General features: G+C 38.0%; 1 protein-coding gene, 1 non-coding gene and 1 pseudogene across 2 annotated transcripts in view; 1 reads left to right on the top strand and 2 right to left on the bottom strand.

The window, feature by feature from the left end:
* The window catches only part of SLFN12 (schlafen family member 12), a 34,812-nt gene extending 22,052 nt beyond the window's left edge, over positions 1–12,760 (top strand). Inside the window, 4 exon segments of the mRNA XM_073797873.1 lie at positions 1,401–1,933; positions 1,935–5,157; positions 6,066–6,330; positions 6,990–12,760. Coding sequence (XP_073653974.1) covers positions 1,401–1,933; positions 1,935–2,018 — 617 coding nt within the window. The 3' untranslated portion in view covers positions 2,019–5,157; positions 6,066–6,330; positions 6,990–12,760.
* LOC117309910 (U1 spliceosomal RNA) lies at positions 6,175–6,338 on the bottom strand. Its single transcript, XR_004524196.1, has one exon. It is a non-coding gene; the product is annotated as a U1 spliceosomal RNA (small nuclear RNA).
* A 124-nt stretch (positions 12,761–12,884) lies between the features above and the next one.
* Positions 12,885–13,276, bottom strand: LOC101323155 (small ribosomal subunit protein uS8-like; annotated as a pseudogene).
* Positions 13,277–13,847: the final 571 nt, after the last annotated feature.

Here is a 13,847-nt window from a genome sequence, read left to right as displayed (position 1 = left end):
TAACTCTTCTCTTCTTCCAGAGAGAAGCTGGGAACTGACTTTATTGTCTGCTTGCTCTCTACTGAGCCAAAAGGAAGAACCACTGGAAGTGCTCTGGGCCCAGGAGACTAGTGAATGCTGGGCTTCATCAGCTCTCAGAGATAGGCAAGTTAGAAGCCAGTCTCTTGGGTAGCAGCCATAATTGATGGGGTACTAGATGTGTGGTCCAAACCTTTTGCTCCTTAGGGCGAAGCTAGGATTTGAGGGTACCCTCCTGACTGTATGGTGCTGTGCTAGGGGTGAAGTTTATGGCAAGGCTGTGTCTCAACTTTTCCTACCCATTTCAATGTGGTTATTTTCTCAGTCACCCAATGTGCAGGAGTCTCTCAACTAGTTTCTAGATTTTTCTCAGAGGGAATTGATCCACATGTAGCTGTTTGTTTGTTGCATCCACAGGTGGAGGGAGAGTCTGGAGCCTCCTGTTCTGTCCTCTTGGTCTTTAAGTCCCTTTTTGATAAATTCTAATACCTGAATCACTTGTCAGTCTTTTTCTCGTATCTATTTTTTCTCTTGGTTTTTTTTTTGGTAGTTTGTCCTGATTTTTATCATATCTCTGAATTTTCTTATTATACCATGGATGGCAAATTATAGAGGCTTTGGAAGGTGTTACATTCCTCCAAAGAGGATTATACTTTGTTTTGTCAGGTAGATAGAGTACCAGTGATAACCCTGATTTTTTTTTGAAGATTGGTTTTATGCTTTTCTAGGGATAATATCTTTAAATTTTGCCTTTACTATTAGGTCATGGCTCTTCTTGAATCTCAGCTTAAAGTCTGGGGTGTTTACCCCAGGCCCTCCACTTTGAAGGGACTTGAATTCCAGTCTAAGTCCGCCATCACCATGAGGTTGATGAAATTCAGGTTCAGCTCTTTAGCCTCCCAGTTGATACTTTCTTCTGGGTTTCCAGCATCTCACCCTGTATTTGCCAGTGAATTGAAAAAAAATTGTATGTAGATTTTGGCTGCTTCTCTGCAGTTTCATCCTCTCTGAGATTTTCCCACTCAAATTCCAGATCCTCTGGTAGCCGTGAATTCCAACCTCTTTTAATTCAGCCTAGTAAAACTGATGTTTTTGCTTGGGCTCTATTCACCCATGACATGATATGGAAAATATCCTTAGACAAAAAGCTGGGATGATTGTGGCAGTACTTCCTGTGCTTCCTCTCCATCAAAGATTGTAACCCTTTAAGTCCTGCTTGTAATGGTTGCTCTCCAATTCTTTAAATTTCTGTTTTATATATTTTATACAACTTTTATAGTTGTTTTTGGTGGGAGGGTTGGTCTGGTACAAGCTACTTTGCCATGGTTGGAATTGGAAGCTTCCAGTGTTTAAAATTTTATTATAATTATTTTCATATCTAGTGCCATCAGAAAAGGTAACATATGTTCCAGAAATCCTCTATGAGAAACTGTTCTCACAACACAAAGGACTTGCACAGTTAATACATAATGAAATAGGCTCCGTTCGTCAAGGTACATTGATCTTTTCTAAGAGCTGGTCTTTGGATCTGGGCTTGCAAGAGAACCAGAAAGTCATCTGTGATGCACTTCTAATTGCCCAGGACCGTCCACCAGTCTTATACACCTTCCTCAGGGAACCGTATAAGGAATTAAAAGGTTATTCTATACAAACTGCCTTAACTTTAAAGAAGAAACTGGTAAAAATTGGTGGTTACAGTGGGAAAGTGTGTGTCATGACAAAGATCTATTGGAGTGAAGAATCTTCTACATTGACTGAAGGCAATATAAAACTTCTTCATGACTCAAGCTCATCTGCAATTTACCCTAAGTCCTACACTCTTATAACCACTCAAACAATGAGTGACTTGAAGAAGGCCCTTTTTATAGTCTTGAAGAGGCTCAGACCTTTGAATGACCAATTTGACTCTGAGATTTCTCAACACCTCTCAGATAATCAGTATGGATTACTTTCAGAGGAATGAAAAAAGGATGTTTAAATATTGTCTAAGGCTCACCTGAACCATGGAAAGTAGACCAAGCTACAAAGATGTTTTTCATTATATAGTCAATGGTGTTCTCAAATTCTGGAAAATATGCCTCTGAAAAGCTTTGCAAGGAAGACAACATGATGGGACCTTGGAAAATCAAATTTAGTCTTCATTTATTTCTTCCTAAATGGTCTTCATAGGTGTTGCTTAAGAGTTATTAAGAAAATAAATTTGTTAATTATGCTGTGCACAGTTTGTTATTTACTCCATGCATAGTTTATGGATAAATTGCCTTCCACTTTTAAGTTGGGAAAAATGGCAATACTTTTATTTTTAATAACAACAACAACGGAAATTCCCAGGATATACCCAGAAAACCTTTATAACTTAGAAAAGATTATGATTGATGACATTCAGAGTATTTATAATGGAAATGAAGAAGAGGCAAAATTTATTACCCATCCTGCAAAATTCTCTGCATTTTCTTGGATGACTTTTACACTATTCACTTGGAGGAGTTAGGGCTTGTTGAATTGCTCAGCTGGTACCCTTAAGAACTCAGCAGAATCGTCATTTTAACATTCGGAATTGAAGGTGATACAGAGTTTTCCAGACAGGCAAAAGATAAAGGAGTTCATCACCACTAGACTGGTGGTACAAGAAATGTGAAAGGGTCTTGTTTAAGCTGAAATGAAAGGGTGCTAATTAGTACAGATGGTCTCTGTCTTAAGATGGTTCGACTTAGGGTTTTTTGACTTTATGGTGGTGCAAAAGCGATTCGCATTCAGTAGAAACCATACTTCAAATTTTGAATTTTGATCTTTTCCTAAGCTAGTCACATGCGATATGATATTCTCTTATGATGCTGGGCAGTGGCAGTGAGCCACAACTCCCCATCAGCCATGCGATCATGAGGGTTAAACAACCGATACTCTATAGTATATTGTGTTGCTTCCTGCTTCTGATGAGAAGAACAAGAAGGCAATTACTCTTGAGTTGAAACTCAAGATAATTGCCCTGCATGAAAGTAGAAAGCCAGTAATGGCCATCACATGTGAGTTAGGACTTTTGCAATCGATGATCTCGACCATCTTAAAGGATAAGCGAATCAGTGATGCAATGAAATTGCCAGCATCAGTTACATCCACTGTCTTCATGAAGAAATTAGCTGGGCTAATTGATGATATGAAAAAATTTATCGACACTAGAGTGGAATACCAGATACAGAAGTGCATACCACTTAGCCTACTGAGGATCTAGGCTAAGGCAATAAGTTTTTTCCATACACTGAAAAAGCATGCTGGGACTTCCCTGGTGGCGCAGTGGTTAAGACTCCGTGCTTCCAAGGCAGGGCCCCCCCATTTGATCCCTGGTCAGGGAACTAGATCCCACATGCATGTTGCAACTAAGAGTTCGCATGCCACAACTAAGGAGCCAGTGAGCTGCAACTAAGGAGCCTGAACCACAACTAAGGAGCCTGCCTGCCACTACTAAGACCCAGCACAACCAAATAAAAATAAACAAATAAATATTTTTTAAAACTTGTAAAAACTACAAAAGAGCATGCTGATGATCTTACATATACGCAAATGTTTATAGCGAGGTGTGGGTGATTCCAACGTTTCAAAAGGCATCGTAATTTTCATAACATGAACGTCAGTGGTGAGGCATCAGGTTGCTGATACTAAAGGTACCACAGCGTTTAAGGAAGAACTGCATAGGATAATTGTGGATGAGAAATATTTGCCAGAACACGTATGTAAGGTCAATGAAAGTAGTTTGTTCTGAAAGCGTATGCCAGAGCATACATACATTCATCAGAAGTCCGAGACAATGCCAGGATTCAAGGCATTCAAAGACTATATAATGCCACTTTGGGGTAGAAATGTTGCAAGGTTCAAATTAGAGCTTTTCTTAATCTACCACTTGGAGAACCCTAGAGCATTCAGGAATATGAGAAAGCATATACTTCCCATTTATTGTTGCCATAACAGGAAAGCCTGGATGACATTAGCATTGTTTGAAAACAGGTTTTTGAACAGTTTTATTGTGCACGCAAGAGAATGTTGTAGGCAAAACATTCAATTCAAGATTCTTCTGATCTTAGACAATGCTCCAAGGCATCCATGTCATATCACTGACATGATGTAAAGGTTGTGTATTTGCTGCTGATCACAACGGTACTCATATAGTCAATGGACCAAGGTGCAATAGCTACATTCAGAGCACCCTATTTATGCCAAATGTTTGCATACGCTTTTGAACTGGCTGAATCTGGCCAAATGCTCTGAGAGATCTGGAAAAGTTTTCACATTCTAAATGCTATCCAGAGCATTGCTGTAGCATGGAAAGAAGTCACACAGCAATGCGTGAAGACATATGTGAACACATTCAAAAGATTCTGCTGTTGATGAAATAGTAAGTAACAAGATACTAGTGCTTGAGAAACAGCTAGAGTTGGACGTTGATGAAGAGGATATTCATGAGCTTGTTGGCCTCAAGGCTGAAGAGCTTTCCAATGAGGAGCTGATCAAACTGGAGGAAAAAAAGTTTAAAAGTTGGGGGACTTCCCTGGTAGTCCAGTGGTTAAGACTTCACCTTCCAAAGTAGGGGGTGTGGGCTCGATCCCTGGCTGGGGAGTTAAGATCCCACATGCCTCGCAGCCAAAAAAACCAAAACATAAAACAGAAGCAATATTGCAACAAATTCAATAAAGACTTAAAAAAAAAAAAGTAAAGAAGTTGAGGCAGAGGAAGAAGAAGTTATACCCAAGGCACCAAGAAAGTTCATAGCAAAGAAACTGGCAGAAACATTTACTACTATGAGCAGGGGCGTATGGATATTAGAAGAGATGGACATCAATTACAAGAGGTTCTCAAGAGCTAACAGGCAGATACAGGATACTCTTATTTGCTGTAGAGAAATATGTAATGAAAAGAAGAAACAAACTGTACAGTCAAAACTTGAAAGCTTCCTGAATAACACTATGCCTGCTAAACCATTAGCAAGTATAGATGCCCCAATGCCTTCTACCAGCTATTCTCAAGCCTCATCAGGAGAGAAATTGATGACCCTGTCTCTGTAGCCTCCATATCATCCAGCAATTCATTTTAGTTCAATGCTTCAAACATTCTTCAGGCCTACTGTGCTTTCAGCTCTGTACCTTAATGGTGAGTATCCATATGACCATTCTGGTTTTCACTTTCAGTACAGTGGTCAATAAATTATATGAGATATTCAACATTTTAATATAAAAGTAAGCTTTGTGTTAGGTGACTTTGCCTAACTGTAGGCTAATGTAAGTGTTCTGGCTCATTTAAGGTAGGCTAGGCTGAGCTATGATGTTCAGTAGGTTACTTGTATTACATGCAGTTTTGACTTAAAATATTTTCAGCTTAACGATGAGTTTATTGGGACATAAATCCATCATAAGTCAAGGAAGATCTGTAATAGGAAAACATGAAAGTATAAATCTCACTGGTAAAAGTAAATATATAGTAAAATTCAGGATAATCTGTTATAAAGGTGGTGGTTAATCACTTGTAAAGCTAGTATGAAGGTTAAAAGACAAAAGTGGTAAAAAATAACTATAACTACAATAATTTGTTAAGGGATACACAGGATAAAAAGATGCAAATTGTGACTTCAAAAACAACATAGGTGTAGGGGAGAGTAAAAATCTAGAGCTTTAGAATGTGTTCAAACTTAAGTTGTTATCAATGTAGAATAGACCATTATAACTTGTTACAGGTAAGCTTCACAGTAACCACAAAGCAAAAACCTATAGTAGATACACAAAAGATAAAGGGATAAGAATCTAAGCATACTACTACAGAAAATCATCAAATCACAAAGCAAGTGAGTGAGAGAAGAAAAAAGAAACAGAGGAACTACAAAACAGCAGGAAACAATGAACAAAATAGTACTAAATGCAAACCCATCAATAATTATTTTAAAATTTTTTGTATGTATGTAAGTACAGTTGATTTCATTTAAGTTTCAGGTATACAGTGCAGTGATTCACGGGTTTTTTTTGTTTTTTGTTTTTGGCCATGCCACACGGCATGTGGCATCTTAGTTACCGGACCAAAGATGGAACCCGTGACCTCTGCAGTGGAAGCGCAGAGTCTTAACCACTGGACCACCAGGGAAGTCCCAGACGTCTGTTTTTGAAAACCTACAAAGACCAGGGGAAAACACGAGTGCCATCCCCCACTACCACAAATTATGCAGTCGAGTTTCCCACATTTGGGGAAATCGCAGGGGTCAGCACATCCAGAGTGCAATAGATAAGCCTTACCCTGGGAAAACCACCTTCGTGATCATGCTATCTCCCCTGCCAGGTAAGTATGTGATTCACAATTTTTAAAGGTTATACTTCATTTATAGTTATTCTAAAATATTGGCTATATTCCTGCGTTGTACAGTATATCCTTGTAGCCTATTTATTTTATACATAGTAGTTTGTACCTCTTAATCCCCTACGCTTATTTTTCCCCTTCCCACTTCCTTCTCCCTACTGGTAACCACTAGTTTGTTCTCTGTATCTGTGAGTCTGTTTCTTTTTGGTTATACTCACTAGTTTGTTTTATATTTTAGGTTCTACATATAAGTGATATCGTACAGTATTTGTCTTTCTCTGTCTGACTTATTTCACTAAGCATAATACCCTCTAAGTTGATCCATGTTGCTGCAAAAGGCAAAATTTCATTCTTTTTATGGCTAAGTAGTATTCCATTGTATATATATATACCACATCTTCTTTATCCATTCATTGTTGATGGACACTTAGGTTGCTTCTATATCTTGGCAATTATAAATAATGCTGCTATGAACATTGGGATGCATATGTCTTTTCAAATTAGTGTTTTCATTTTTTGGATATATACCCAAGAGTGGACTTGCTGGGTGATATTGTAGTTCTCTTTTTATTTTTTTGAGAAAGCTCCATACTGTTTTCCACACCCTTACCAACATTATTTTTTCTTTTTTCTTTTTGCAGTACGCGGGCCTCTCACTGTTGTGGCCTCTCCCATTGCGGAGCACAGGCTCCGGATGCGCAGGCTCAGCGGCCATGGCTCACGGGTCCAGCCGCTCCGCGGCATGTGGGATCTTCCCGGACTGGGGCACGAACCCGTGTGCCCTGCATCGACAGGCGGACTCTCAACCACTGCACCACCAGGGAAGCTCAACATTTTTTAAAAAATTTATTTATTTTGGGTTGCGTTGGGTCTTTGTTGCTGTGCGCGGGCTTTCTCTAGTTGCGGTGAGCGGGGGCTACTCTTAGTTGCGGCGTGCGGGCTTCTCATTGCGGTGGCTTCTCGTGTTGCAGAGCACAGGCTCTAGGCGCCCAGGCTTCAGGAGTTGTGGCTCGTGGGCTCTGGAGCACAGGCTCAGTAGTTGTGGCACACGGGTTTAGTAGCTCCACGGCCTGTGGGATCTTCCCGGACCAGGGCTCGAACCCGTGTCCCCTGCATTGGCAGGTGGATTCTTAACTACTGCGCCACCAGGGAAGCCCCACATTTTTTATTTGTGTTCTTTTTGATAGTAGGCATTCTGACTGTATGAGGTGATAATATCTCATTTGCATTTTAATTTGCAGTTCTCTGATGGTTAACAATGTTGAACATCTTTTCATGTGCCTGTTGGCCATCTGTATGACTTCTTTGGGAAAATGTCTATTCAGGTCGTCTGCCCATTTTTAAATCAGGTTGCTTGGTTTTTTGATGTTAAGTTGTATGAGCTATTTTAGTATTTTGGATACTAACCCCTTATCAGTCGTATCATTTGCAAATCTTTTCTCCTATTCAGTAGGTTGTCTTTTCATTTTGTCAATGGTTTCCTTTGCTGTGCAAAAGCTTTTAAGTTTCACTAGGTCCCATTTGTTTAATTTTGCTTTCATTTCCTTTGCTTTAGGAGACAGGTCCAAAAAAATATATTGCTACGACTTATGTCAAAGAGTGTTCTGCCTATGTTTTCTTCTAGGAGTTTTATGGTTTCTAGTCTTAAATTTAGGTCTTTAATCCATTTTGAGTTTATTTTTGTAAATGGTGATAGAGAATGTTCTAATTTCATTCTTTTATATGTAGCTGTTTAGTTTTCCCAGCACCATTTATTGAAGAGATAGTCTTTTCTCCATTTTATATTCTTTTTTAAAAATACATTTATTAATTTATTTTTTTGGCTGCATTGGGTCTTAGTTGCAGCACATGGGATCTTTGTTGTGGCACAGGTTCTTTGTTGTGGTGCGTGGGCTTCTCTAGTTGTGGTGCACGGGTTTTCTCTTCTCTAGTTGTGGCACGCGGGCTCCAGGGCACGTGGGCTCTGTAGTTTGCCGCACACAGGCTCTCTTGTTGAGGCGCGTGAGCTCAGTAGTTGTGGCGTGAGAGCTTAGTTATCCTGGGGCGTGTGGGATCTTAGCTCCCCGACCAGGGGTAGAACGCGAGTCCCCTGCGTTGGAAGGTGGATTCTTTGCCACTGGGCCACCAGGAAAGTCCCTCTCCATTTTATATTCTTACCTCCTTTGTCATAGATTAATTGACCATAAGTGCATGGGTTTATTTCTGGGATTTCTATCTTGTTCCATTGATCTATATCTTACACTTATACACAAAGTTACTCAAAATGGATCAGAAACTTGAACATTAGACCTGAAACGATAAAACTCCTAGAAGAAAACATAGGTGGTAAGCTTCTTGACATCTGTCTTGGTGATGTTTTTTTTTTTGGATTGACACAAAAAGCAAAGGCAACAAAAGCAAAAATAAATAAATGAGACTACGTCAAACTAAAAAGCTCCTGCACAGTAAAGGAAACCATCAACAGAATTAAAAAGCAACATACCAAATGGGAGAACATGTTTGCAAATCATGTGTCTGATGAGGGGTTAATATCCAAAGTATATAAAGAACTCATACAACTCAATAACAAAACAAAACAAATAATATAATTTTAAAATAGGCACAGGATCTGAATAAACATTTTTCTAAAGACATACAGATAGCCAACAAGTACATGAAAAAGTGCTTAACATCACTAATCCTCAGGGAAATGAAAATCAAAACCACAGTGAGATATCACCTCACACCTGTTAGAATGGCTGTCATCAAAAAGACAAGAAATAACAAGTGTTAGTGAGGATTAAAGGAAAGGGAACCCCTGTGCACTGTTGGTGGGAATATAATTTGTGCAACCAGTATGGAAAATAGTATGGGAGTTACTCAAGAAATTAAAAGTAGAACTACCATATGACCCAGCAAGTCCACTTCTGGGTATTTATCTGAAGAAAACAAAAACACTAACTCAAAATACATGCACCTCTATGTTTATTGTAGCATTATTTACAATAGCCAAGATATGGAAGAAACACATGTCCATATATTCTGTATATTCATTAGACACACACACACACACACACACATATACACACACACAATGGAACATTATTCAGCCATAGAAAAAGAAGGAAATCTGGCCATTTTTGACAATATGGGTGGACTTTGAGGGCATAATGTTAAGCAAAATAAGTCAAACAGAGAAAGACAAATACTGTATGATCTCACTTATATGTGGAATCTAAAATCAAAAAAAACAACCAAAGAAAAAAATTCCCAAGCTCACGAATACAAAGAATAGGGGTGGGGTGGAGGTGCAGAATGGATAAAGGAGGTTAAAAAGTACAAAATTCCAGCTGTAAGATGCATAAATCATGGGGATATTATGTACAGCAGAGTGACTGTGCTAAGTAATACTGTATTGTACATTGGAAGGTTGCTAAGAGAATAAATCTTAAAAGTTTTCAACACAAGAAAAAAATGTCATAACAATATATGGTGATTGATGTCAACTAGAATTATTGTCGTGGTCATTTTGCAGTATACAGAAATATCTCATCACTGTGTTGTATACCAGATGCTAATATAATTTTATATGCCAATTATATCTAAATTGTAAAAAGTCAACAGAATAAAAAGAATAGATACATGTATATGTATAACTGAATTACTTTGCTGTACACCTGAAACTAACATAACATTGTTAACCAACTATGCTCCGATATAAAATAAAAATTTTTTTAAAGTCAACAGAATATATTCTGTTACTACTTTGAAGGTAATGTGCCCTTTTTTCTTTGTCTTATTTTAAGATTTTTTTCATTGTCTTTGATGTTTAACAGTTTGATATGCTACGCCTATGTATATTTTTGTTTCCATTCATCCTTCTTGGGATTCACATAATGTCATAAGTGCATTTTTTTTTGTCTTGTCAGCTTGGAATTTTTCAAGCACTATCTCTTAAAGAAAAGATCACCCTTATACATGCTCACATCTCTCTAAGATATGTTATGTATACATCTGATGTTTTCGCTGTGTACAATGTGACTATTTTTTATGTGAATTTTCACTCTTCTTTTTCTCTGTATATGCTTCAATCTAAATATTTTTCATTAGCTTTATAGTTCACTAATTCTCTCTTTTGCTGTGTCTAATTTCCTATTAAACCTATCTATTACATGTCTAATTTCAGTTATCATATCAGTCAATTCTAGAATTCCTACTGGAGTCTTTCTATCGATTCAATTGTTTGATGGTTTTTTCCATCTCTCTGTCTCTCTCTTTTCCTCTCTTTTCTTAAGCACATAAATAATAGCCCTTTTTCAGTCCTTGTCTGATAGTTCCATTATTTGGCTTAACTTTGGTCTATTTATAGAGTATGTTTTTTTTCTTCTTGGTCTTCAGCCATAAAGTCCTATATTTTGGCATGCCAGGTAATTTTCAATTAAATGCTAGACACTGTATGAAAAAAAGTATAGAAGATCTAGATAATACTGTCTTCCTCTCAAGAGGATACACACTCTCCTTTGCAAGGCAGATAGAATAGCAGTTGATTATCTTAATCCAGTCAGCGACTTAGCTACTCAAGGAAAGTTTTGACAGTTTTGTTTATCTCTGATTTTTTTTGGCAGATCTCTAATTTGTCTAAAGCAAAGTTGGTTACCTCAGCTTTGTAATGCCTTCAGACAGATGTTTTATGTATTATAACTGCCTTTTCTAGCTGTTCTCAATGGAACAGTTGGTTTGCCATATGCTACTCCTTTATTACTGCATACCTCTTTTGTGCACTATAGCAGTATTTCAGGAAATAATTAAATTTTTGTAGTGATAACCAATACACTCATTTGATTACATTTTAATGGAAAAAAGCTGTAATTTTTATCTGAGCTCAAAATATTTTTTTAACGTCTCTATTGGAGTATAATTAATTTACGATGGTGTGTTAGTTTCTGCCAAAATATTTTTATTGTGTCCAACTGCTCACGGGCCATCTTGATATATCATAGGTACCTAAGAAGTATCCAGCTGAACTCTATGCTTTTCTTCCTCTCTTCCAGGTTTAAGGAGACCAAAGAGGTGTAAAAATTAATTTCAGGGCAGAAGACCTGAATAGACATTTTTCCAAAGACGACATAGAGATGGCTAATAGGCACATGAAAAGATTCTCAACATCACTAATCATTATAGAAATGTAAATAAAAACCACAATGAGATATCACCTTACACCTGTCATAATAGCTGTCATCAAGAAATCTACTACAAATAACAAATGCTGACAAGGAGAAAAGGGAACCCTCATGCATTGTTGGTGGGGATGTAAATTGGTGCAGCCATTGTGTAAAACAGTATGGCAGTTTCTCAAAAAACTAAAAATAGAGCTACTGTATGACCTAGCAATTCCACTCTTGGGTATATATCCAAAGAAGACAAAAACACTAATTCAAAAAGATACATGCATCCCAGTGTTCATAGCAGCATTATTTACAACAGCCAAGATGTGAAACAACCTAAGTGTCCATCAGTAGATGAATGGATAAAGAAGATGTGGTATATGTATACATAATGGAATACTACTCAGCCATAAAAAAGAATGAAATTCTGCCATTTACACCAACATGGATGGACCTAGAGGGTGTTATGATTAGTGAAATAAGTTAGAGAAAGACAGATACTCTGTTATCACTTATATGTAGAATCTAAGAAATAAAACAAATGAATGTATATCACAAAACAAAAACAGATACAGTAAGTCCCCTACATACAGATGAGTTCCGTTCCAAGAGCACGTTCTTAAGTCCAATTTGTTTGTAAGTCCAGCAAAGTTAGCCTAGGTACCCAACAAACACAATCAGCTATATAATACTGTACTGTAATAGGTTTATAATACTTTTCACACAAATAATACAGAATAAAACAAACACAAAAGATAAAGAAAAAAAACTTAACCTTACAATACAGTACCTTGAAAAGTACAGTAGTACAGTATAACAGCTGGCATACAGGGGCTGTCATCAAGTGAACAGGCAAGAAGAGCTACTGACTGGAGGAGGGAGAGGAGGTGGGAGATCGTAGAGCTGAAGGTTCGTCAGCAACAGGAGACGGAGGGCAAGCTGCAATTTCACTCATGCCTGACACTGATGGAACATATGTTGGCATCTTTGAAAGTTCACAACTTGAAGGTTCGTATGCAGGGCACTTACTGTATAGAGAACAAACTAGTGGTTACTAGTGGGGAGAGGGAGGGTGGAGGGGCAAGATAGGGGTATGGGATTAAGATGTCCAAACTACTATGTATGAAATAAATAAGCAACAAGGATATATTGTACAGCACAGAGAAATATAGGCATTATTTTGTAATATATTTAAATGGAGTATAATCTATAAAAATTAAATTTCTATATTGAACACATGAAACTAATAAAATATTGTAAATAAACTATACTTCAATTTTAAAAGAATTTAAAAAGATAATCTGCTTTCATTATTTCATTAGGAAAACATACATTTGTGTCTTACATTTTTTTTCCTCTGAGGCATTTTATTTGCACATATGCATTACATCCCTAGAAAAAGAATCAAAGGATTTTCCCTCCTGTGTGTTTTCGTCTTGCTTCTTATGGTCCGTCATGCCAGCTGAGGTTGTCAGTACAATGAAACCAAACTGACAGGACAGGAGCAGCTTATACTGCCATTTTTCTAGATCTTTGAGTCGCACATCAAATCTGGGGCTGATCACACCACACTTATTTAGCCTGCCTGTGAGGTTCACAGCAATCTTCCCATCCCTGTGATCATCGGTGATTTCAGATTCGCCAAAGTAACCACGCTTCATTGTCACAGTTAGAAACCTGACGATGACTTTGGAGCACAGCCTAATAAGAACCTGGCATCTGCCTCTCTTTTCGGCATTGTTGATACTGTTGAGAGCATCAGCCAGGACATTTATGTGCACCATTATGGCAGCATGGAAAGATGGCGAAAGGAGCTGTGTCTTACATTTGTAATAGCAAGTAAACATCTACCAGGCAATAGCTCAGAAAAGCTTCATGAAAAAGTTAAGTTTGAAAAGATGCAACATATCATGGTTGATGAAGCTAAGAATTTCCACACTGACAACAGAGACTACTATGAGGAAAACAATCACTAAAAGGACAAAGAATTGCCCAGGAATATTTTTTTGGTTTTCTTGGACTACTTTCTGTAAATTTGCACCACTTGGATTACAGGGGCCTCCCCACTTCTTAACCTAGCATTCAGGAAGAGAATACACCAGAGTGGTTTGCAATGAGATCCAAAAGCCAAGTACCTGCAAAGAGCAGTGCAGGACGTCAGAGGAAATTCTCCACCTAACATCCCTCCTGACTTTCTGGGGGTTTCCTGGACTCAGGGTGTGGATGGCACTTTAGAGATTAGAGCGAATTGTATTTGGAACATGAGGAGACCCATGTGGCAGAGCTATGCCAGTTCTTTTTTAAAAAGGATCACTCCCTGCAAGGGGTTTGTGTTTTAATAAGCACAGCAGATGA

This window comes from Tursiops truncatus, chromosome 20 (genome assembly GCF_011762595.2).
Source record: "Tursiops truncatus isolate mTurTru1 chromosome 20, mTurTru1.mat.Y, whole genome shotgun sequence".
NCBI classification, from domain to species: Eukaryota; Metazoa; Chordata; class Mammalia; order Artiodactyla; family Delphinidae; genus Tursiops; species Tursiops truncatus.
Note: the sequence above shows the minus strand (reverse complement) of the source record. Positions and strands in the feature narration are given on the sequence as shown.